Raw genomic sequence first — 24,378 nt, 5'->3', positions numbered from 1 at the left:
TCTTGAGCACTTGCCTGTACTCTGGGCTTCCCGTCTGGGCTTATACTTCTTGGCTACTGACCCCTTTAATTCCCTCTTCAACTCTTTGACTCTTGAGCTCTCTAACACTGAGGCCTCTGCTTGGCACAGTAGCCAGATGCCAAATCATTGTCTCTTCTTGCAGGCTGGCCACACTTCTGATGTGTAGTAGGAACCACAGTCTAGAAAATGTGCTCCTTTGTGACTGGCCAGCTTCGTTCTCCTGGTTCCTGCTCCTGGTCTTTGGCTGACTCACAGTTTGCAGTTTGCTATTTATAGATGGAGATGTTGAGACAAGATATGTGGGATTTGAAGATACCAGGGACTTATAACTCTAGTTATTGCCGTAGCTTTGTTTGTTTTGTTTGTTGTTGCTACCAGTGGGAGGCTCTAGATAGGCTGGCTAGAACTAAAAATCATTTGACTCCGAGGAACAAGTGTCCATGCTTGTTCTTCACCTAGGCTGTCTCTGCCCCTTGAGAATATGGCAGCCCTCAGCTGCTCTCGTCAGATTTGCAGCTACATACATCCCCGAGGCATGCCTCTCCCAACAGGAGACCTGAGTTAAAATCACTCTGAGCTGGTCATAGCAACAGACCTGTGAGTCCTCGATGCACATTTCAGCCCTTTCATCAAGTCGTAAGAGTTAAAACTGTGACACTGGAAGGCACCTTAAAGGTCCCCCTCCTTTTATAGAGGAACAAACCAATGTTAGGAGCAGTTAAGTGTGTTGCTCTTAACTGTGTGTTACTCAGAGTTGTAACTAGTAAGTGACACAGAGAAATTTAAAAACCTGGTCTTTTGACTCTAAACCAAATTATTTTTTTCCCAACAAACCAAAAATATCAGTAAATCGAGGCTCTGTGTGTGTGCGTGTGTGTATTGGGGGCGGGGAGTGACTAGTTACTGAGTGGATGGGGTTGGTGAAACATACCTAATTCCTAAAGCATTTTCTAAAATTTGCATCTGGCATGTTTGGACTACATTGCAACAACAGCCTCCTGCAGACTGTTTTTCATCCTATATTATACATACATTATTATATTATTCACTTACAATGTGTATAAAAAAGGTAAGAAAGCCAGAATTCAGCTATATTTCATTACCCAGTCTTTCTGTATCCAAGATTCTCCTTCCTTGTGTTTCCCTAATTACTTAGGAGAATTATGACCTTTGTGGTAGACTAAGGTGACCCTGATTCCTCGCCATTGAACCTCTATTGGCTTTGACATGTACTGCTATTAAACTGCTTATGGTCAAGAGGAAGAAGAGGCTCAGTTTATATTCAGGACAAAGGTGAAATGGAAAAGCACATTTTTTGAGGCTTTCAACCCTGCCACTCTTGACCATCAACATAGCCCAGTGTTACGTACTGAAGTTAATGCAGAAGGTTTATACAGTTGGTTCCTACACTATGGTTGGGGACTTGAGAGAAGTGATATGAGTGGTGTGAATAGTAGAGAAGGGGTACTTGGAGACAGAGGCTCCAGTTAAGGAAACTTTCTTAGGCCAGGCTTTGGTAATCTCATCACATTTTATAGATGAAAGAGAACAATCTTAACTTGAACCTTTATTATTTTTTTAAATTCAAGTTAGTTAGGGGTACCTGGGTGACTCAGTTGGTTAAGCATCCGACTTTGGCTCAGGTCACAATCTTACACGCTGTGTCAGGTTCTATACTGATAGCATGGAGCCTGGAGCCTGCTTCAAGTTCTGTGTTTCCCTCTCTCTCCGCCTCTCCCACTCTGTCTCTCAAACATAAAATAAAACATTAAAAAACCAATTTTTTAAAATTCAAGTTAGTTAACATACAGTGTAGTTTTGGTTTTAGAAGTAGAACCTGGTGATTCATCTCTTAGATATAACACCCAGTGCTCATCCCAACAAGTGCCCTCCTTAATGCCCGTCACCCATTTAACCCATCCCCCCATCCATATCCCTTCCCCAGCCCTCAGTTTGTTCTTTAAGAGTCCCTTATGGTTTGCCTTCCTCTGCCCCGTTTTTCTAAAAGCATTATTAAAAAATTATAACCAGATCAGTGTAGTTGATAACAGATGGCTTTAAAACAATTCAGCCTGAATTTTCTTCATCTTGGAAAGAGGCATCTGGTATATTGATAGAATATTTCAGAGTATCCTGTATTAGCACATGATAGCGACTTAAGGTGAAGCAACAAAAATCAGCTTTATTCAAGGTAGAATACAGCCTGTCTTTTCAATGTAACTTTTTTTTTCCAAGAACTTTCTTTTTCTGGATATTTCAGTCCTAAATGTATAGTTTACAAGCTCAGAGGCCAGCACAGCAAAGGACGGTCCTGGATTGAATAGGGGCGGGGGCTGTGTCACCTACTGCCAGAGTCCTTATGTTCCAAAGGTCAGTGTGTTGACATGGCACCTAGGCATCGGCTGACTAGAAAGAGCAGGGCTGGTTTGTCCAGGGAACCAGTGGGGAGCAGGTGCAGGAGTATTGTCACACAAGTGTCTTGTAACTAGAATACGTCTCCAAAGCCCCGATTGCTGAGATCCTGGAAGGAATCCTTTATTAAACTCTTCCACAGTACAGAGCTACAGATGAAGCTGTCACTGGGCTTTGGGGACTCCACTCAAGTCAGTTTGCTAGTGAATTTGGTGAGTTTCTATGACAGAAAACCCACTCGTGCTCTAAGAAATGAATGCCTCCAATTTTGACACTACAGTAAGGTCTTTTTTAAGTGAAATTTTGAGCCATTTTCTGAAACCATTGTTCTTTAAGGGTTATGACTAGAGATTGGCAAATGAGTCTTGACTATTTTTAAAACAGTTTTTTGAGTGGGTGAATGAGGAAGTGTGGGCATAGTGTCAGATAAGTGAATGTGTGGGTATACATGTATCTATATCAGTGAAAGCGGGAGTAATTACTATCCTCAGTACCCAGATTGGCACCATACAGTGTTGTAAATTGCAGCTCTAAACAGAGTGCTAGATAACAGGAAATTACACTCCCAGTTTAACAGTGGCATTTGTGCAGAAAGTAGCAGGTTCTTTCCTTTCTCTTTCTTTTTCATTCTTTTCTTTCACACTAGTAAATACATTTAGCACCCAGCTGCTTGAGGAGAGAGGAGCTTTGGGGGAAAGACAGGTTTTGTCATGAATACTGGGGACTTGGTGTGATGTCACTGCCAGCTCTGTGTGATCGTAGGTGGTGTTAGAGCTCCAGGAGCGAGGGGGGAGAGCAGTCGAAGAGACGATGTCGCTCTCAGACGAGCAGCCTGCTGCTTACGGCCAGCTCTGTCAGGGCAAGCCTGCAGAGTGCCGAATGGACCCCCCAAAAGAAATCAACCAAGCTGGATTTGAGTGGCAGAGGACAGAGGGCAAACTGAATGAAATCGGACTGAATGTCAGCATGGACAGGCAGCTGAAAGACGGGCTTGTGAAGAATGCCAGCTTCCTGGAGCAGAAAAAGCTCTGCTTCTTTGAGGGGAAGCTAGACAAAGAGCTCAGCATTGAAGTGCAGGACGAGGAGTGTCAAGCAACCTCGGGTCACCTTGAAAGCAGGTATGTGACTTCAGAAACCTGCCATTCCTCGGAGGGAAACTCGGTGCACCAGAAGGCAGCTGAGTTCCGTGTGGGACCCGGAGAGGGGCCAGACGAGAACAAAGCCTCTACAGTTCAGGGGAAGGTGGCAGGGAAGAATGGGCCAGAGACCAAGAGCCAGCCAGATCTGGATTTCCCTGGGGTTGCTGACATCCCCACTAGTGATGTTGAGCAAGAAACCAGTGTTTGGAACCCCAACTTTCATCCAGTGGCTCAGGGCTCAAGGGAAGCAACTCCAGGAAAGGAGAATGGCATCACTGCTGGCTGCCGGGTGATTGGGGTGGTGAATGAGCACTCTGGGCTGCTAGAATGTAAGCCCTCACTCTCTGAGGCTGCAGCGCACCCAGCCCCCTCTATTGAGCGTTCGTCCACTGCCATTCCACCGATCACTATGGTGGAGTTCACCCAGGAATACGAAGGTGCCAGCTCTCATGACAGAGACCACGAGAAGGAGCTGGAGAAATTGAATTCTCCCGAAGAGGGGGCTTTGCTCAACCAAGTGCCCCAGCAGAAAAAAGCAATGCGCCGGGCCCTGTCCGAATGTTCTCACCTCTCAGTTCCCCCAGCTGTCAACCTCACAGAGAAGTATCCTGAACTCCCTGCCCGAGAAGAGCTTTCTTCTGGCCTGCTGCCTCCTACCAGCAGCCCAGTGCCAAGTCCTACGCCCAGGAAACTGGGGGCTTCTGCCATAAGGCGCTCAATGACGGTGGCTGAGGAACAGACAGCTAGCTACAAATTCATCCCCGGGGAACTGCCCATCCCATCTACTGAAGAGGTACCTCCTTTCATCTGTGAGGAACCTGTGGCCAAGAAGAGAGAAGAACTGACCCTCTTCAGCAACAGCGGCAGCGGCAGCTCTGGGAAGAAGGAAGTGGGCACCGCTGGGTTGCACCTCCATGGCAAGCTGGAGCAGATTCCTGAAGTAAGCAGCAAGGAAAAAGGACATGAAGATGTTAGTGAAACCAGAACGGATTCATGCTCCCAAGTCTGCCGAGGAGGTGAGAAACAGCCAGGACAGACGGCTCTGGCAGGGAAGAAAGAAATTGAGGTCACTGCAACCCAGAGCACTCCATCGTTCCTGTGTGAAGAGACCCCACGTGATGGTATGTTTCTAAATTTTGCCTCCATGGGGAACAAGCAGACAGCAAGGAGGGAACCAAAGTGACAGATTACCGGCAGGAGCGTTAGGCGGCTTTATTACCGCTAGAGTCTGTGTGCCGGGGAAAAACAGAATTCTTTGCATTGGAAGGTTGCCGGGAGTGAGGCGAGAAAGTGGACAAAGTGAATCCAGCTAGGTCAGCCTGAATGTCTGCTGGCATGATGGATAGTGGGGACTGAGGACGTGGGCTGATGGGGTCAGAGGGTGGTGGACGTAAGAAATAGAGCCCTTGCTTGACCTCATGTCACCCTGCCCACCCCATCCCCCATCCTGCTACCCCTCAGCTCTCTGTTGGTTTGAACCAGATGATTCCTGAGCTCTAAAGCATCCAATCACAACTGATTGATTTCCTTGCTTAAAAATCCGCCACTGTGTGGACTCACAATGGGCGTATCAGCACTAACCTCCTCTCATTAAGTAGCACAGCCTGGGTGCAAGCTCTGTTTTCCATTTCACTGGTGAGAACATTTTACTTTTGTTCAAGTGGAAAAAGAGCCTTTTAAAGCTGGCTATTTAATATTCTCTTCCTGTTCTTCATGTTTGACCCAGTCTTGCCTCTAGTCTTCTCTTTCTGCATGCAGGTGGGGAGAATTTGTGGGGAGTAGGGAAAGAAAAGGAAAGGAGAGAGAAGGAGACTTGCACATAATAAACCCCTAAATGTCACGGGCTTTGTGGCTGCCTCCTGTGCCTTTCTTCCTGGCCCTTCTCTCCCCCGCCCCCCAGCCCCCCGTGGAGCTTATTGTTGGTGGTCTACAAAAGCTGGTTTTCCTCCCAGTCCACTTTGAACACAAAGGGCTCTGATTCACAAGCTGGTTCATGGGGATTTAAACCATGTGTTTTGTTTGTAAAAAATTGCCTCTTCCCCTAATATTTATTCCTCTGGGTGCATTTTCATGAAGTTTTTTACTCATTGTCTCTTAAAATTAGAAGTATTTTCTAGGGGAAGGATAAGTGGAAAAGAACCTAGAAGACCCAATGGGTGTTTTCTTTTTTCTTTTAATGGAGCTAGGCAAAGAAGCTTCCTGTTTCCACTGTGGTTTAGGACTCTGGGATGACAAGAACGCAGGTATTCTGTGCTGTCGCTCACTTCTAGCTGTGGCAGAACCGTAAGCCCCTTGTGAATAGGATTGTATCATCTTCCTGTTGATCGTCTGGTTCCCGGTTTGGTGCTCTATACCTTCTAGGTGGTAATGAGTGCCAATTTTTGTGTATGTCAAAACAAGTTCATCCTGGTTGACACTAATAGAAGCTCATAGTGATAGGAAAAAATTTCAAGTAACCTGCAAACCTCACTGATCTCTGCACCTAATAAAATGTTTAAGTGCCAACTCTGCTAAGTGCTGTGTAGATAAAACCAGATAAAGATTCATTTACTCAACATGCTTACAATATGCCAGTCACTGTCCAGGCACTGGACATTGTCCATATTCTGGAGCAAGTTATGATCTAATTGAGGTGGGGGAAGGGAATGGTGAGAGAGTTGTGAATCATGGAAACTACCTGGAGGAGGTGGTTCGGAAGCCCTGGGTGCCTAACATTGCGAGGGAAAGCCTTCTAGGGACCTATGTAAACAAAGGTTGGAAGCCTAGGTAGCTCATTGTTAGGAAAAGAACAATGACCAGTATTCATAGGGCACTCTTGTAAAGATTATTTAATTTCAAAGAACGGAAACACACTCAGAGGAACTCAAATTTATAAAAAGGTGTTTATTGACAGGGAGTCTCAGGGAATCCAATTGCAGGAAGTGTAGCAGGGCTGCTGCCATTGTATGCCTCTCAGGGCATCTGCTTCACCCTAAACATGTGTTCCAAAATCTCCCCTGCTGGAAGCTGCTTTCACTGCCATCTCAGACATTTTCCTTCGTTGGTGACTCTGGTCCACACAGGACATTGGGTTGCCATGGTTTGGGCTCCATGCCCCACTTTATGCTGCCTTACATCCTTTATATCTGATCACTTCATTCACCTGGAGGCTTCTGGGGAGAAGAGTGTGCATTGAGCAGACATGCCAAAGCCATCTGTATGTATGTGGCCAGAAATAATGAGAGAACACATCTAGAAAATTGTTTGGAACCCAAACTTCAAATGCCCCTTAAATGTTTTAAAAAACTGCTGGCTGCCTATAACAACGAAGTGGCCCAAAATCAGCTTTGGGATGATTCAGTAGACGAGATGAACTGGAAGACAGAGGATTGAAAGCAGAAATTCTTGTGACAGTAACAGCTTGTCTCATGTAGTAGTTGCAGGTGAAATACTGATGACATGAAAGGGGATGTAGAACAGATGAAATCAACTTGACTTGAAACCTGAATGTAGAAGGTGAAAGAGAGAGAGAAAGAGAGAGAATGGAGTTGAAGGTGGTCCTCTTATACTGAGCCTGGGTTTCCCAGCAGGTAATAGTGCAAATACTGGAAAGATCCAACAGAAGGAAGCAGTTTTGTGGAGCAGTTCTGTTTTGAGCATTCTTTTTCGAAACTGTGGGGACATTTGGGTGATGGTCTCTAGCATTTGCCCATCATAGACCCCTGAGCCAAAGGTGGAGGGGTCATGGTGAGAAGCACTGTCTGGGCGGGAGAGTGCAGTTTCTGCTTCTGTGTTTTTCACTGGGTGACAGCAATGTAGGTGGAGGTGTTGAATGCTTGTGTCACAGGCAGTGGGACTTTGCGTTGATGTTTACTGAACAATCCTGGGCCTATAAGTAATGTGCATAGTGGTCTGGGGCTAATGACAACAATTCACACATTTGGTAAGATATTCTTTCAGGTAGCTATAGAAAAAAGACATTCACCAACCTTACATGTTTTTCTTTTCTTTCCTCGTGTTCTTAAAAGTAAGCAAATTCAGTTTTTACTAAAAGTACATAGAGTTCCAAACATCAAAAAGTACAAACTACATTAGAAAATCTCCTACCAACACAAGACCACTTGATTCACTTTTTCTTGTTCCTTTCCTCTAAGTGCACTAAATACTCTGAAAAAATTTCAGCAGACAAATATTAAAGGAATCTGAAAGGTAGAAAGGAGAGGGCACTGGGTAGGGAACTCAGGACTTGAGGAAGGACAGTGCAGTGAGAACCCTGGGTTTTCTTTCTAATCTCCCATGTACCCAGGTCCGGGCCCTGGAGAGTGCCTGCAACCCAGAAGTGCCAGCAAACATAGATGCCTCCCCTTCTCCAGCCCTCCCCAACCAAGAGAAAAGAAAAGAAAAGGAAAGAAAGGAGAAGAGAAGGAAAAAAGGAAAAACTAAAAAGTCTTCTTTCTCTTGCCAGAAGACCAGGAAAGGAGAAGCCCTATTTCCCCACTCATCTGGCAGCAGCAGCAGTGGGCTCAGTCCTAAGCAGTGCTCATGTGGGCCCACCTGTCACCCATTCTGCGCCTGACAGCCCAATACAATCCATCCACACTGGAGGGGACAGTCTATCCCTAGTCCCCCATAGGTGACAGCACCAGTGAAACCTATAGGCCCGATGTCTTCCAGCCTTTTATCCAGGAGCAGAAGGGAACCTTGGGAGATTTCCACCTACACCCTTCCCTCCAGTAGCAAAAGGCCAAGTGGGTGCCTCCTGCTCTCAGCAGCACCTGCAGAGGTTGAACAAGAAGTATGCCAGCACCAGGCAGCCAGAGAACAGGCCAGGAGAAATTCTCTGCATTCTGTGGGTCTAGCATCACTCAGCCCCTACTTAGTGAAACCATCTGGCTCAGGGAGGTGCCTTCAGCCCTTGCTGGAATTACCAGTCAGGACTGAGTGACAGTCTCATGAAGCAAGAAGAACACAGCAATCCACAATTGCATTACAAGGGCTCTGGAGACTAAATTGTTATTGAAACTATAGCCAGAACGTACACATTAAATTTAAACGGTGATTACCTGCTATCATACAACATTAAGATTGTAAAGTAGCCACTATAAAATTGCTTCAACAAGCAACGATGGATTGTCTTGAAACAAATGAGAAACTAGAAAATCTCAGCAAAGAAATAGAAATTATAAAAAAAAAAGTAGGAGATGGAAATTAAAGGAAATATACAATAATCAAATAAAAAACATGTCTGATGGGCTCACTAGTACACTGGAAGTGTCAGAAAATAGAATCAGTGAACTTGAACACAGATGAGTAGAATTTATTCCATCTGAACAAAAGAGAGAAAACAAAAAAATTACAGCTCCTCAGAAACTTCTGGAACAATAACAAAAGATCTAACATTTATATCATTGGAATCCCAGGAGATGAGAAAGAATGTGAGGCTGAACTGTTTGAAGAAATGACAGAAAACGCCTCAGATTTGTCAAAAGATACAAACCTAAAGATTGGAGAAACTGAATGAACCTTCAAGAGAAAAACCCAAAGAAATCTATGCCAAGACATGTTGTAATTAAACTCTGCAAACTAAAGACAAAGAAAAAAAATTTTAAAACAACCATAGAGAAATAACATAGTCTATGTTGGGGAACAGCAGTTCAAATGGCAGTGTTATTCTTACGGGAAAGCGTGAGGGCAAAAGGAAGTAGCACATTTTTTGAGTGCTAAGAGAAAATAGTCAACTGCAAATTCTATATCTGGTAAAACTATCCATCAGGAAAAAAGGGAAAGTAATGACATTCTGAGAGGAAAACTAAGAGGATTTATTGGTAGCCCACATACCTTTAGAGAGTGGCTAAAGGAAGCATTTCGGAAGGATATGAGCTCATAACAGAAGGAGGCATTTCAGAAATGAGAAAGCAAAACAATGGAATGGGTAAAAATTAGAGTAAATATGGACTGTCCTCATGAATTTTAAAAATCATGTTTGATTATCGATGCAAAAATTGTACCATCTTATGTGGTACTCGATGTTTGAGAAGGAAATACCTAAGACATTATATTTAAAAAGCAAGGATGATAAAGATCCTAAATGAAATTAAGTAAAACAATACCCTCAAAAATATTAAAAGTGGGATTTTAAAAAACGTTCCAGTAGCCCACAGGAAGACACGAGAAACAGAGGGAACAAATAAAAATGAAAAAACAGAGCCACCCTTTGTGCCCTCCTCATTGACACCATGCTCCAATTCCTGCTTGGAATTACACTTGGCCCCGTAGTTGGAATGCATCTGGTCCAGAACTACAACATACCAATCCTGCTTTAAAAATTTGAAGAAATTAAAAAGGACTTGGATACAAGAAGAACCTCCCTGGTTCCTGAGGCGGACTCCGGCACTGCCTTATAGGGGGGCTTCTTAAGCTTGCATTTTAAATTCTGGCCTCGGAGATTCTCCTCTCTGCTCGAACCTGTGTTGCCTTCGAGCACAGATGGAGCCACAAGTTAAGAACTCTTCTTTTCCAACATCCTCGCCTCTTCCCTTTTTCTTTCCAGCCACTTGGGATGGCCTAAGACTGGAATTATGGTGCTAGATTAGTAAAGATGACCTTGAATTAGTAGTCTCTCCCTTATTCTGGGATTCCTACCATCTTTCTAAAGAAAAAATTCATGAGTTTTGTATAGCTGGTCAGACTTAAATAATGCTGATGACACTGTTTAGCAATTATAATAGATGCTTAAACATTTGGTATTAAATTATGTTGTTTCATAGTAATTAAAATTAACGTCCAGAGGGGGACAAATACCCAAGTGCCAAAATGATTTATAAACCTAACTGATCAGTAATTACTTTAAATGCAAATAGTCTAAATACTATAATTAAAGACAGATTAAAAGAGTAGATTTTTTAAAAAGTGATCCAAGTACATGTAGTCAACAAGAAATGCCTATCAGGGACACCTGGGTGGCTCAGTCTGTTGCGTGTCTGACTTTGGCTCAGGTCATGATCTCACGGTTCGTGGGTTTGAGCCCCATATCAGGCTCTGTGCTGACAGCTCAGAGTCTGGGGCTGCTTCTGATTCTGTGTCTCCCTCTCTCTCTGACCCTCCCCTGCTCACACTCTGTCTCTCAAACAATAAATAAGACATTAAAAATTTAAAAAAAGAAAGAAAGAAAAATGCATATCAGGGGCGCCTGGGTGGCTCAGTTGGTCAAGTGTCTGACTCTTGATTTCCGCTCAGGTCATGCATAGTCCCGGGGTCATGGGATTAAGCCCCATGTCAGGCTCCATGCTGGGCCTAGACCCTGTTTAAGGTTCTCTCTCTCCATATCTCCCTCTGTCCCTCTCCCCACTAGTGTGTGCACTCTCTGTAATATTAAAAAAAGAAATGTATGTCAGTCCGAAGGAAGGTAGATTGAAAGTAAAAGATGGAAAAAGATACATCATGTTAATGTTAATTTTTTAAGTGGTTATATTCTTTTCAAGCATCCATGGAACATTTGCCAAGATGGATCCTAGGCCATAAAATGAACTTCAGTACTTTATTAAAAGGTTAAAATCACAGAATATGTTTTCCGGCCATAATGGAATCAAATTAGAAACCAATAATAGAAAGGCCACAGGAAAATCTTCAGTCATTTGGAAAGTAAAGAGTACGCTTCTTAATAATCGTGGTTAAAAAGGAAGCTATCACAGGAAAAATTAAAAATAAAATGAGGGGGCCTGGCTGGCTGGTGAAGTGTGCAACTCTTGATCTCGGGGTTGTATGTTCAAGCCCCATGCTGGGTCTGGAGATTATTTTTTTAAAAATCTTGGGGCTCCTGGGTGGCTCAGTCAGTTAACATCCAACTTCAGCTCAGGTCATGATCTCACGGTTCCAGCCCCACATTGGGTGGGCTCCCTGCCATCAGCAAGAGCCCACTTCGAATCCTCTGTCCCCTGCCCCCCTCTCTGCCCCTCCCCATCTTTTACTCTCTCAAAAATTAACATTTAGAAAAAAATCTTAAAAAACAAGTAGGATGAACTTTGTGATGAGCTCAGGGTGTTATACGGAAGTGTTTAATTGTATGCCTGTAACTCCTATCACATGGTATGTTAACAAACTAGAATTAACAACTTAAGGGCCTGGGTGGCCCAGCTGGTTAGGCATCTGACTCTTGATTTCAACTCAGGTCATGATCTCATGGTTTGTGAGTTCTAGCCCAGAGTCAGCTCCACAGATAGTGCAGACCCTGCTTGAGATTCATTCTCTCTCTCTCTCCCTCCCTCCCTCCCTCCCTCCCTTTCTCTGTCCCCCCCGCCTCCTCACCCCCTCTCAAAATAAATAAATGTAAAATAAATAAAAATTTAAATTAAAAATAGAATGAACTGAATAAAATGAATATAGAACATATTAAAACCTGTAGAATGCAGCTGTAGCAGTGCTGGGCGGGGTATTTATGACCCTATGTGCTTACATTAGAAAAGAGAAAAGATCTCAAATTGATAACCTAAGTTACTACATCAAGAAACTAGAAAAGGAAGAACAAAATAAATCCAAAGCAAGCAGAAATCAGTTAAATTGTAAACAAGAAAACAACAAAGGAAATTTATTAAACCAAAAGCTGGTTCTTAAAAAATACCAATACAGTTGGCAAACCTTTAACAAAACTGACAAGGATAAAAAGAAGACACAAACCACTAACATCAGGAATAGGGGATATCACTATGGCAATTAAAGGTATAAGAAGTGAACACAGGAAGCACCTTTACACTCCCAGTTTCAACAGCTTAGAAGAAATTCCTTGAAAACTACAAATTACCAAAACTCAACCAAGATGAAATAGATCACCTGAATAGCCATTAGTAAAATTGAATTCTTAATTAAAAAGTTGCTGAGGGATTCACTGTAGGGGTTTACCCTACATTTAAGAAATAATTAACACCAATTTTACACATTCTCTTCCAGAAAATATAAGAGGAATACTTCTGATTAATTTTATGAGGTCTGCATTTGATACCAAAACCAAACAAAGACAGTATAAAACAAACTACAAACCAATGTCTCTCATGAATGTAGATGCAAAATATTAGCATCACATCCAGCAATATATAATATTACCTATACCCAACAGCCCAGTGGAATTTATTCCAGATCTACATGGCTGGCCCATGGTAATAAAAAACCAATCCGTATAATCCAGAACAGTCTAAAGAAGAAAATTCATATAAGCACAGAAATGCATTCAACAAAACTCATCACCCGTTTATGAAAAAACACTCATCAAAGATTAGAGGAGGAACTTTCTCAACTTGATCCAACTTCCTCATCTGCAGAAAAACTACTGTAACATACTTGATAGAAAAATACTGAGTGCTTTCTCTGTTAAGACGAGGAGCAAGGCAAAGATGCCTGCTCTCACCACTCCTACTTTAATGCAGTACTGGAAGTTCTGATTAGCACAATAAAGTAAAAGGAAATAAAAGGGCATATAGATTAGAAAGGAAGAAAGAAATCTGGCTCTCTTTGCAGATGACATGATTGTCTATATAAAAAATTCCAAGGAAGCTGCCAAAAAAAAAAAAAAAACCCTCCTAGAACTAATAAGTAATTTCAGCAAAGTCACAGGATGGAATTAACTGCATTTCCATACACTGTGACACTATTTTAATAAAAGTCCTGTACATAAATGTTTGCAGCTACGGCAGGTGAATGGTTAAACTGTGATTTGAGCCGTACCATGGAATACCTAGGATACAGTCAGCAGTAAAAAGGAACTAACTCCTGATACACACAACAATACCAGTACATCTCAGAAGCATTATGGTGGGTGAAAGAAGCCAGACAGAAAAGGTAACATACTGTATGATCCATTTACGTAATAATCTTCAGATAATATTATGGAGATGGAGAGCAGATTAGTGGTTGCCAGAGATTTAGGGATTAGAAAAGGAAGGGAGGTGGGCTGGCTATAAAAGGTAACAGGAGGGAGCCCTGTGGTAATGGAACATTGATCTGTCCTGATTGTCAGTAGTGGTTACATAAAGCTACACGTGCGAAAATTGCATGGCACTGCATGCATGCACACGTGCATGCACACACACTCACATATTGAGTGCTGCATATAGAGCTGGAAACGTCTGAGTAAGCCCTGTGGATTGAACTAATACCGGTTTCCTGGTTTTGGTAGAGTACTATGTTGAATGCAGGGTATCAGTGCTGGGGAAAGTGGGGGGGGTTGTACACCGGACCTCCCTGTCCATTTCTTTGAAACTTCTAGTGACTATAATTGCTTCAAAATGATGTCCTAAAATGTTTAAAATAAAGCCTGCTGCCCTCTTAATTCTGTGCCCCATTTCCCCTTCCCAAATTAAGGCCTTTTTAGAATGCATGCACAAGTGTATTTGCATTAGAAATGTATTTTGCCCCCATCCCTTCTCTAGACAAATGGTTTCATGTTGCCTTCTGATTCTGCACCTTCCTTTTTTCTTCACTATTTAAGAGAGATGATTTCCGTATCGGTCATGCTTTATTTTTTCAGATGCAGAGATTACCTGATATTCCTGCTATGATGCTTTGACTACTTTTCTATTAACAGACTTTGGGCTGTTTCTGTTTTGTGCTATTAGGAAGAATGCTCTGATGAAAGACATTACACATTTGCTATTTTGCTGGTGTGTGAGGATATCCCTAAGATAAATTTCTGGAAATTTAATTTCTGGATTAGAATTTATGTATACACTACAATTTTCAGAAACACTAGAAGATTGGCCTGCATAGGAACTGTACCGTTCCACATGCTCAGCAGCACTGAATATCCCCACCGGCTATTTTCACATTTTAGGACTTCTGACAATATGTTAGGTTAAAAATGGCATCTCGATGTGGTTTTAATTTTCGCTTCTCTGAAAAATTGGGCATCTTTTATTTTCAATTTGTATTTCAGTTTATGTTTCTTTTTCCATATCCTTTGGGCCATTTTCCCAGTGGGTTGTTGGCTTTTATAGCAATTAGTGATTTGTAGGAATATTTTATATATAATAAGCTCTTTGTCTTTGATGTGAGGTTCAGAGGGGTTTTTTTCTGTTTATCATTTGCCTTTTGAATTTTCTTATCATTTTTTTTTTAATCATTGGAGTTTTTTTAAACTTCTTCCTTAGACTGATCTTTGGCTTCTGGATTTTGTGCCAGTTAGAAAGGTCTTTCCTACACCCAGGTTATAAATTTCGTGGTCTTTTAATGCTTTCAGGTGTAGCCCTATTGAAATCTGGAGTTACATCCCCACAGTGGTGCTGCTGGGCATAGCCTTAGGTGGTAGACTATTTCTGGCCTTGGATCTGATTTCATCGGTCTCCTTGGCCTTGTTGGAAATCTGGGTCACTGCTAGAACCAGATCAAGTTAATCTCATGTCCTCCATAAAGTGGTGCTTTACAGGGAAAGGAAATAAGGGAAGGACATTGGATGATCTTCTGGCTCTTATCCCATCTTTCAGCAACTTTTATTCCAAGAGATAAACTCTAGTAGAAGAGGTTTTTGTCCCCTGTGTGCTCTGGGAGTTAGTGGTTGGGTGACAGAACCCTTTTGCTGGTCTCCAGGGAAAGGAAGCCAAACTTCAAGGGCCATTTCCTTCCATTGGTCATCTGTGCAAATCCCACTTAGGTTGCTTCTCCACGGGGAGAGGCTGCCTGAGTCTCTGGAATCTAACACGCTCCTGTCACAATGAGAGGAACTCGGGAGTCTTGTCCGCAGTTCAGAGCACAGCCCGGTGGATTTTGCTCGGATTGAAGTGCTAGTCAGTGTCTGTCTCCACTAAGACTTGCATTTTCGAAATGGGTATGAAAAACATCTGCTTAGCATAACTGTTGCCCCTGTTAGGAATAAGCAAGCCCGAAGAAGGACGGCCTGCTGGGAGTGTGACCGGAAATGACATCACCACCCCTCCAAACAAGGAGCTCCCACCAAGCCCAGAGAAGAAAACGAAGGTAGGTGCTGGAATGCTGGGTTCTCGTCTACCACTGTCAGTTTTTAAAACCGTATCTTCTGCCACTACTGTTGGATCATGAATGGAATTTCTTTTTTTCTGAGCTATTAGTAGGTCCTTCCCCAATTTTGGACCTTCTTAGAAAATATTTTACATTCCCATTTTACCACAATAGCCTAACTCAACCCTTAAAATCTCTGCTCCTGACCCCACTATCTTGAATATATGTAGAAATATTCTGTAGACGATATTTCCGCTTCACTTAACAACAACAGTAAAGATATTTGCAAAATGATTTGGAAATAGATTCTGCAATCTGCATTCATGAACAGGGAACACAGATTTTTAAGGTGGATCAAGGCCTCAGACACTTACTGGTACTTACAGCAGAGTACAAATGCTACACTTCAGTGCGGTCCTGAAACCGTGCCCATGTCACCTCATCAAGGTACAAATAATAACAGCTTAATCACCTGCTGGTGACTTTTTTCCCTAGAACTATTGTAGCAGCCAGCAAAAGTTACTTAATTGTTTAAAGCTGACCCTGAATTTAAGTCTTCAGATGCCAAACTGCTAGAATTTGTGACACTGACATTAAGAATGAATTCCCAGTTTTCTTTCTCTCCTGGTTTCTTGCCACTATTTACCAAGCTCAGAAGAACAGAATGCTGCTTTTTAGTTGCATAGATCCTCATTGCTTGTAATTTTACTTTGGATTGTGCAATTTATACTTTTTTTTTATTTGTTTTTATTTTTTGTTTGTGTGTTTGATGTTGGCCTTTAAAATAAAAAAAAACAACAAATCAACTTAAAGCCTCTGGCCACCACTCAACCTGCAAAGACTTCAACATCGAAAGCCAAAACTCAGCCCACTCCTGTCCCCAAGCAGCCGGCTCCCACCACCTTTGGTGGGTCGAATAAAAAACCCATGAGCCTTGCTGCGGGCTTCGTGCCGGCTGCCCCGCCCAAACGCTCTGCCGCCACCACTGCCAGGCCTTCCACCTTACCTTCAAAAGACGCAAAATCTAAGGTAAGTGGCCATCTGAGCCCCGTGCCAGGGAAAAGTTCTCCCCTCTAAGCGACCCGCCGGCTCTCATTGCTTCCAGTCGGTGGAATCGAGCTGCTGGAATTGGGGGAAGGCAGCTAGAAATCATGTGGGGCCCATGATGCAGCCGTAACATCTGACGGCCTTGCACCCCTCGGACCTTTCCCTGCCCCTGCTTGGAGGCAACGCTGCATCTGCTTGCTTTTCCTTTCTCCCAACTCCTCCTTACTCTTCATGCGTTTGAACACTTGTTAGCCAGTTTGCCCCCCTCCACACGCTATCACTATTATAATACCACTTTTTGGTATAATTCTCCCATCGAAGTCCCAAAATTCAGTTCCTTGTCTTTCTCTTTAATCCTCCTGCAGAAGAGAGTTTTTACCTGTTACTTTTTTGAATAAGCTCTTGTAGCTGATCTTTGTAGGTTCCAATATCGTGACAACTTCCTTTGCTTTTGACATTGGGCCCACTCTCACCAGGCTCCCTCTGTACTTTTCCAGTTTTTCCCACATTATTGCCTAGAAATCAGTCAATTTGGAGCAGCAGTGGCTTCACAGGATTGTTCTAGAAGGGCAGGTAGAGTCTGTGGCTATCTTCCTTAACATCTTGCTTTATTTGAGAAGGGCCTTTAGGTCAGCTTGGTGTTATTCTTTAAATTTATGGTGGGAAATAGTTTCCCATGTTAAAATGTTAGTGTATTGATCTAATCTTGTAAAGAAAATATGTTAGACCTAGGAATTGTAGAATAGGTTGGAACCTTGGCCAAGAAACTGAGAAATCCTCTCATAGACTAAGAATGATAAAATCTCATAAAGCTTTCTGACCCTCATTTACCCAGTTGACTGCTTTTCTTGACTGTTAGAAGACAATCTATTTGCATAAGAAGGCAGAAGAAAAGGCACCTGGGTGGCTCAGTTGGTTGAGCCTCTGGCTCTTGATTTTGGCTCAGGTCACGATCTCATGGTCCATGGGTTTGAGCCTGGCATTGGGCTCTGCACTGACAGTGGGGGGCCTGCTTGGGATTCTCTCTCCCTGTCTCTCTGCCCGTCTTATGCTTGCACTCTCTCTCAAAATAAATTTTTTAAGTTAAAAAAAAAAAACATTAAAAAGAGAGAGAGGGGCACCTACGTGGCTCAGTTGGTTAAGCATCCGACTTCAGCCCAGGTCATGATCTCAGTCTGTGGGCTCAAAGCCCCACATCAGGCTCTGTGTAGACAACCCTGACCCTGGAGCCTGTTTCGGATTCCGTGTCTCCCTCTCTCTCTGTCCATCTTCCGCTGTGCTCTCTATCTCTCAAAAATAAATAAATGTTAAAAAAATTTTTTTTAATTAAGAAAATAAAAAGAGAGAGGAAGAGCAGAGGGAAGATGACTAGAGCCATGGCACAACAAATCCTGGGGCAGACGGGAGGGTGGGGTGGGGAGTATATAGTGAAATTTCACTCTGCAGTAATAATAAAAATGAAGTGTAGTGTACTGGTTTCTTTAGGTCTGTTAATTTCTTCAGTCCTCTCTCGCAACAGTTCATGATGTGGATATTCATATTCTCATTTTATGGCTCAGTGAATTAACCTTCCTAAGGTCTAGTGCTAGTAAGTGGCAGAGCTAGTATTTAAACTTGGGTCTGACTCCAACACTAATACTCAGGGCCTCTGTCAATACTGTGCTTTCTTGGCTTTGCAGCTTTTATTTTTTATTTATTGATTTAAAGTTTACTTATTTTGAGAGAGAGAGAGGGTGTAAGTGGGGGGAGGGGAAGAGAGAGAGGGAATGAATCACAAGCTGGCTCCATGCTGTCAGCACAGAGCCTGACGTGGGGCTGATCTTACCAACTGTGAAATCATGACTTGAGCTGAAACCAAGAGTCAGATGCTTAACTAAATGGGCCATTCAGGTGCCCCTCATGGCCATACAGCTTTTAGACAGCATTTTGAGACACAACGAATCTAAAAAAGTGATCTGCATTACAATTACTACTCTGTTTTTTAGATAAAAAACATAAAAATATTTGGAGAGATTGATAAAAACTAAAGTCTTAAGAAATTTGTTTTTATCTTTATTTTGGTAGGAAGATTATAGAAGCAAAGGGGGAAAAAACTTACTCAGAAAAAACAAGTAGATCTAGGATTCTGGTAGAGAAGAAAAGATGAATTGAGAAAGCAGAGTAAAGGCAGTTACAAAAGCAGACTCGTTCTGTAGCTTGCTGAAACCAAGCACCTGGCAGCTGAAGTGTCATGTTTCTAAGAGTCTTCTATCCCTAATAACCCTTTTTTCCAACTTATTTTATCATTATTACTTTCACTAGCAAAAGAAGACCCTACTCGATTCTTCTGAATCATAGTCGTAATATTGAGAATCTGAAGGAGGCCTGAGAGTGTCTGAGCTAGTACTCAAGAGCTTTGAGCAGACGGAGGGGAGCCCCGGCACAGAGCCCTGAGAGACCTTCCGACTAGAGCCGGCCGCTGAACGGCTCCTCTGGTTCCAGCCTGAGGGCTCTCTGTTCCGGACTTAAGGGATTTCGTTCGTAAAGTGTCCACTACCCTGCATTTTCAAAGTTAGACTTAACTGGATGCCAGCCCTTCACTTCTGGGCTCTCCTAAGCTGATCTAGGAAGCAGTGTCCTGCTGGTCTCAGCAACACACCGCCCTGGGTGGCCGTTTCTCTTGGAGCCAAAGAGCTGGATCTGCTGTGTCTGTGGCTTGGCCTCCTCTGTTGAGTAACTTGGTACTTCTGCTTATCAAAAAAGAGTGTGTCCTCTCCTATTCCCATAGAAATCAGGCTAAATTGATCCCTTCCCTTCCTTAATAGTCAGGCCATGCCCACCTCCACAGAAGAGGACAACAGTGGCCCAGATGCCAAGCACCTACGCTTGAGAGAATTTTCTCCTTTGCTGTCAGCCACAGCTGACATTGGTGCTTCTCCTCCTCTGGTGATCAGGCCTGCACCCTCCGCCTGCCCCCTTCTCGTCATCTCTGTGTGCTGGTCCCCACAGATCCTCTGGTCCTGACCTCCTTTATCCAGATGAGGAAATAAAGCCCATAGAGGGTTCTGTGATTTGTCAAGAAACACACTGAGTTGGGGGCCTGACTGGGGTTGGAGCTCAGGTTTCGGATCTGACTGGTTAGGCCAGTGTTCTCTCCATTTGCAGCCCTATCCTGCTCAGCACTCCCTGGGTACATCTTAGCCAAAGAGTGACTGAATTTGCTTAAATGTAATTTTTAATTTTTTTTGGTGTTTATGTGTATTTGTCTTTTATTGGTCATTAAATACTGATGTATTTAATGTATTAACTACATTGGATCCTGTGGCAAGCTTTGTTTGTGATGTGGCATACTTGTCTGGTTTGTTCATTCTCATGGTTCAGGTTGGATTGAGATAGTTAGACTCCCCAAATTCCTGACTCCACCTGGCCCAGCACACTGCATGGCCAGCTTCTCACTTTGTCTGAAGAACTTAGATCTCAGCAGTATAAATTTTCCTACCAATAAGCGCCAAATCCACAGTGCCCCTGTTTTCTGATGTCCTTTAACATGACTTCCTGGGGCTCTTTGACCTGTGGCTCTTATTCCCACTTCTGTGTTACCAGCCTGTTGCAGAGGCGAAGATTCCTGAGAAGCGGGCCTCCCCATCCAAGCCAGCGTCTGCCCCAGTCCTCAGGCCTGGCACAAAGAGCACCCAGACCGTTCCAAAAGCCACAGCGGCTGCCACTCCGGCCTCAGCTGGGCCAAGCAGCAGGAGCCCCCCGATGCCTGTGCCCAAGAGGCCCACCAGTGAGTACTGTCACCCTTCCCTCCCACGGGAGCCAACGAGGAGACAGGTGGGGCCTTGGCCTTGCCCCAGCCGGCACCACAGAGAGCTATGTGTCTCTGTGCACCAATCCTCAATGGGGAACACTGACAAGTGGACCCTTGATCTTCACTTGAGGTTTGCAAGTATGTCTATTCCGAAAGCTCTTAAATGAAAGGGATTCTCATGAATTCCTGGGGTAGGATTACTATTCCCTTCATAGTAACTTCACAGCACTCAGCACACTGTGGTCATGGACTTACGTGATAGGAAGTCAGTTGTTCAGTTCCACAGGCATGTACTGGTAACCCACTTCCGAGGCCACGTGGAAGGCACTGTCAAGACTGTAGAAAAAAGTAAGATACAGCGCATGGCCTTGTGTGGTCCGTAAGAGCACAGTCTTTACCTGGCTGTCTGACTTAACGCCTAATCTGTTCCAGAGATGAGCACAGCCCATGACCCAAAGGGGACATTCAGTAATTGTTGAGTGAATGAGTGAATCTCTATAATGGATGAGCCATTCACTAAGTCACTTTATTGAACATTAAATGGTAAAAAGTGTATGTTTGTGCAGCCATCAAGACTGAGGGAAAGCCGGCAGACATGAAGAAGACGGCTACGAAGTCTGCACCAGGTGACACCCGTCCCCTACCTCCTGGGACCCTAATTTAAACCCCTACCTCCCTGTGGCTTCCAGGCTCCCTTTTGCTCTCTCCCCGCTGAGCCCCTGTCATCTCTCCCTCCTTTGCAGCTGACTTGAGTCGCCCCAAGAGCACCTCTACCACTTCGGTGAAGAAGAACACCACTGTCCCCGGGGCAGCCCCAGCAGCAGGGGTGGCCCCCAGCCGAGCCAAGCCCACATCCACCCCTCCTCGGTCCTCTGGGACTCCTTCCTCGGACAAGAAGCCCACGTCGGCCAAGCCCAGCTCTTCTGCACCGAAGCTGAGCCGCCTTTCCACCAATGCTTCCACCCCTGATCTGAAGAACATCCGCTCCAAGGTCGGCTCCACAGAAAACATGAAGCATCAGCCTGGAGGAGGCCGGGTGAGTCCTGGAGCTCATGCTGCTCAGCATGCTAGCCCTTGCTTCCTCCCCCGCCACACCCCACCGCTGGGCCCACCGAAGCAGAAGGGCTGTATAACGTCGAATTCAGTGTCATGGACTTGCAGCCTGGCCTGGGCTCCACATCTGGCAGCAGGCTATCTTCTTCCTTCTCTGTCAGGGGGGCTCCTGGTGTGTATTTTGGGATTTAGGCTTACATTTTTGTTTGGAGGCAAAAGGGTTCTTCTACTCAACAGACCAAACAGGGGAGGCCTGTGAGACCTGCTGACTATGCTCTCCACCCCTGGGCTGTGAGCCTCAGCACCCAACCTGCAGGAGAGGATCGGGCGCCCCTTTGTGGCCGGGGTGACTTGCCGCTCAGGCCTCCTGCTTTCCTCTCAGAAGGGCTGAGTGCTTCCTATCAGAAGGGAAAGTGCTGTTGAGGGCAGGGCACTTCAGTCTTAAGGATTTTCTGTTTACATCCACTGCCGAATTGTCAGCTGTTAGCAGGGATGCAAGTTGGTGTAGAAAAAGGTGGTGGCAAAAGTCCCAGTTTGAGTCCATGGAGCAGTAACTTTCTCATTTCCTATGTGATTCTCTAGTGCTTAAAACACCACACCGCCCACTCAGGGTAGGATCCTTAAATTGCTTCAACCCAGAGCCTTTAAAACATTGAACAGGACCCAGAATCAGGCAGAATCCTGGTACTGTTGGGAGACACCAATGGGAAACTGGGATTAGTCTGGAATAAGGGCCTAAGAGTTGCTTTTGCTAAGAGGCTGTGGCTGTGGTGTACCCAGATGGTGTGGCCATCTCCCCCTCCCTGTACTCTTAGGCTTTTCTTGGGCAAAAATTGCAGGAGGTCTTGGTGGGGAATTGAGTGACTCTGCCTGGTGATCTAGTTATTTTCTGTTCCAACATACCTGAGTGTGTGACACTTCCCATCATCAGTAGTGCCTCCTGTGACGACAGCAGCTTGCTTGGGGCAAGGACATTTGAGTGGGAGAGCACTGTAACCGGAAAACACACACTCAGAAGAGAGATCACTAACTTAGCCCTCCTTCCCGCCTTCTATCCGTGAATGGTATCTTGATCTCTTCCTTGAGTCTCAAGACTTTGGTCTGCAGCTCCTCCCTCTGGCTGGTCTGCCTTGGGAAACCGTTTTTTCCTAGGAGCAAGGGTGACCTGCTTCTGCGTGGTGGCCTGTCCTGGATTTGAGTCCCCTACAGCTTTCTTCCCTTCTTGGCATTTGGGCTCTTATCCTCTTGGTTTGAAATTTGCCCTCCCTTTATCTCCATCCAGGCCAAAATAGAGAAAAAAACAGAGGCAGCTGCTACAGCTCGAAAGCCTGAACCCAATGCAGTCACTAAAACAGCCGGTCCAATTGCGAGTGCGCAGAAACCACCTGCTGGGAAAGTGAGTTTTATTTAGACTTTTACCTCTTGAAGGTGAAAGATGATAAACTGTTTCTTCCAGCCTGAGTCACTTTCCCTTCTATTGCACTTTTTTCTTGTCCTTAACCAGTTTCTACTTTGCCCGTGCATTCCCTCCTCTCTGCTTCATGACTCAGCTATCAGGAAAAAGTTTTGTATTAGCCCTGACAGTTAACAGATTTGGGAGCCCATTATGCTATGACAATATTTATTCAGCTGGATAAAATGGATCCAAAAACGTTCAGTCACTTCCTTCACGCTGACCTTGATGTGAAACTTACCCGCTTTGTGTGCAAACACCCACCCTGCACTCAGGTTCTTCTCAGTGAGACAGGGGTTGGTTACTGTGCAGCACCTGGAACCCCGGAGCCCCAGTGCTTATAACTGAGCTAGAACGGCCCTTTCATAACATACTAGGTATGGAGATGGCTTTGTTTGCCCTGGTTCCCCAAGTCCCCTCCTCACTGAAAGTTTGGGTGCTCATTCCCACTGGAAACCCACTCAGCCTAGGCATTGCACACCACCTACAGGACACAGGTAAGCAGGAACTCAAGGCTCTTTCCTCTTGCCTCCATGCCGAGGAAGCAGGCCCCTCCTGCCTGCTGTGCGAACCTTCTTCCCTTGGCTGTGGCAGGTAGATCATCTCTCCATGCAGGGAGTGCAGAGAAGCCGTAACCTCCAGCCCTTAGGGACCAGGATGGACAGTCTCAGTCCAAGGGATTTGTATCTTCGGTGAGGCTTCCTGGTGACTCCTGGAGGTCCTGGAGGTCTCTGGTTCAGAGCAGGGTTTCACTGGGAAGCGGTTTACTAACCAGTTCTTCACTGACATTGTAAAGAAGGCATGGAGCAGTGAGGTGTTTGGGCTGGAATTTCTCAGGGTGGATTTCTCTGTTCAGTGGAAAACTCTTCAGCTTGAGGCCTGCTTCATTTGTGAAGGCTCTGAAGCAAAGGCAGGAAGGAAGCTGGCAACTGTTTCTCCTTGGGAAGGCTCAGAAAGAATTCTTTGTTCCAGCCCTTGGAGCCTGGGCCTTTGTGTGGCTGCATTCCAGAGGGAGCCATTCATAAACACGACAGTGTGCCTGTGCATCATTGCAGCCCTGCTTGGAGCCAGTGTTCTCTGCGTATGAAACTCACAGGGCACAGGACTGGGCATCTGGAGGATGGAAGAGGTGTTTAACCCTTGAGTTGAAAAAAAATGTAGACCAGAAGCTCACTCTGGTCCTGTGCTTTCTCGAGCCCCGAGACGCAGAGTGTGGAGTTGCCAAGGCTGAGGCCTGCGCTCCCCCTGGCGTTGGATTCTGCATGGCAGCTCCAGTGGCCTCTGGCCTCTCCCCATTTATGTCTGAGCTAGGATGTCCCTTCTTTCCTGTTAGCATCAGATCTGTGCCCTATGAGCCAGCTGTCCAGCACTTCTTCGAGCAGCCATTGCATCCCAGAGTGGGTCTGGTTGCCGCAGTTCCCAGCCTCAGATTTAAGACAAGTGCCAAGCTTCAGTAAAGACCAGTCCAGATGAGCAGGATCCTTGCAGAGGGTAGTCCTGGGACGCTGTCCCTCAGCTCTTCAGGG

General features: G+C 44.7%; 1 protein-coding gene across 13 annotated transcripts in view; it reads left to right on the top strand.

Annotated features, from left to right (window-relative positions):
- Nucleotides 1-24,378, top strand: part of MAP4 (microtubule associated protein 4) — a 134,286-nt gene that overhangs the window by 98,079 nt on the left and 11,829 nt on the right. For 8 of the 13 annotated variants that reach the window (XM_029919014.1, XM_029919004.1, XM_029919003.1 and 5 more), the window contains 6 exons: nucleotides 15,403-15,509; nucleotides 16,323-16,538; nucleotides 20,139-20,322; nucleotides 20,913-20,972; nucleotides 21,090-21,382; nucleotides 22,682-22,795. In XM_029919014.1, coding sequence (XP_029774874.1) covers nucleotides 15,403-15,509; nucleotides 16,323-16,538; nucleotides 20,139-20,322; nucleotides 20,913-20,972; nucleotides 21,090-21,382; nucleotides 22,682-22,795 — 974 coding nt within the window. Of the gene's footprint in view, nucleotides 1-3,115; nucleotides 4,694-15,402; nucleotides 15,510-16,322; nucleotides 16,539-20,138; nucleotides 20,323-20,912; nucleotides 20,973-21,089; nucleotides 21,383-22,681; nucleotides 22,796-24,378 lie in introns of those variants that run through there. The other 5 variants (XM_029919011.1, XM_029919009.1, XM_029919015.1 and 2 more) reach the window with 4 other exon arrangements.

The sequence above is a fragment of the Suricata suricatta genome, chromosome 12 (assembly GCF_006229205.1).
Source record: "Suricata suricatta isolate VVHF042 chromosome 12, meerkat_22Aug2017_6uvM2_HiC, whole genome shotgun sequence".
Classification (NCBI taxonomy): Eukaryota; Metazoa; Chordata; class Mammalia; order Carnivora; family Herpestidae; genus Suricata; species Suricata suricatta.
Note: the sequence above shows the minus strand (reverse complement) of the source record. Positions and strands in the feature narration are given on the sequence as shown.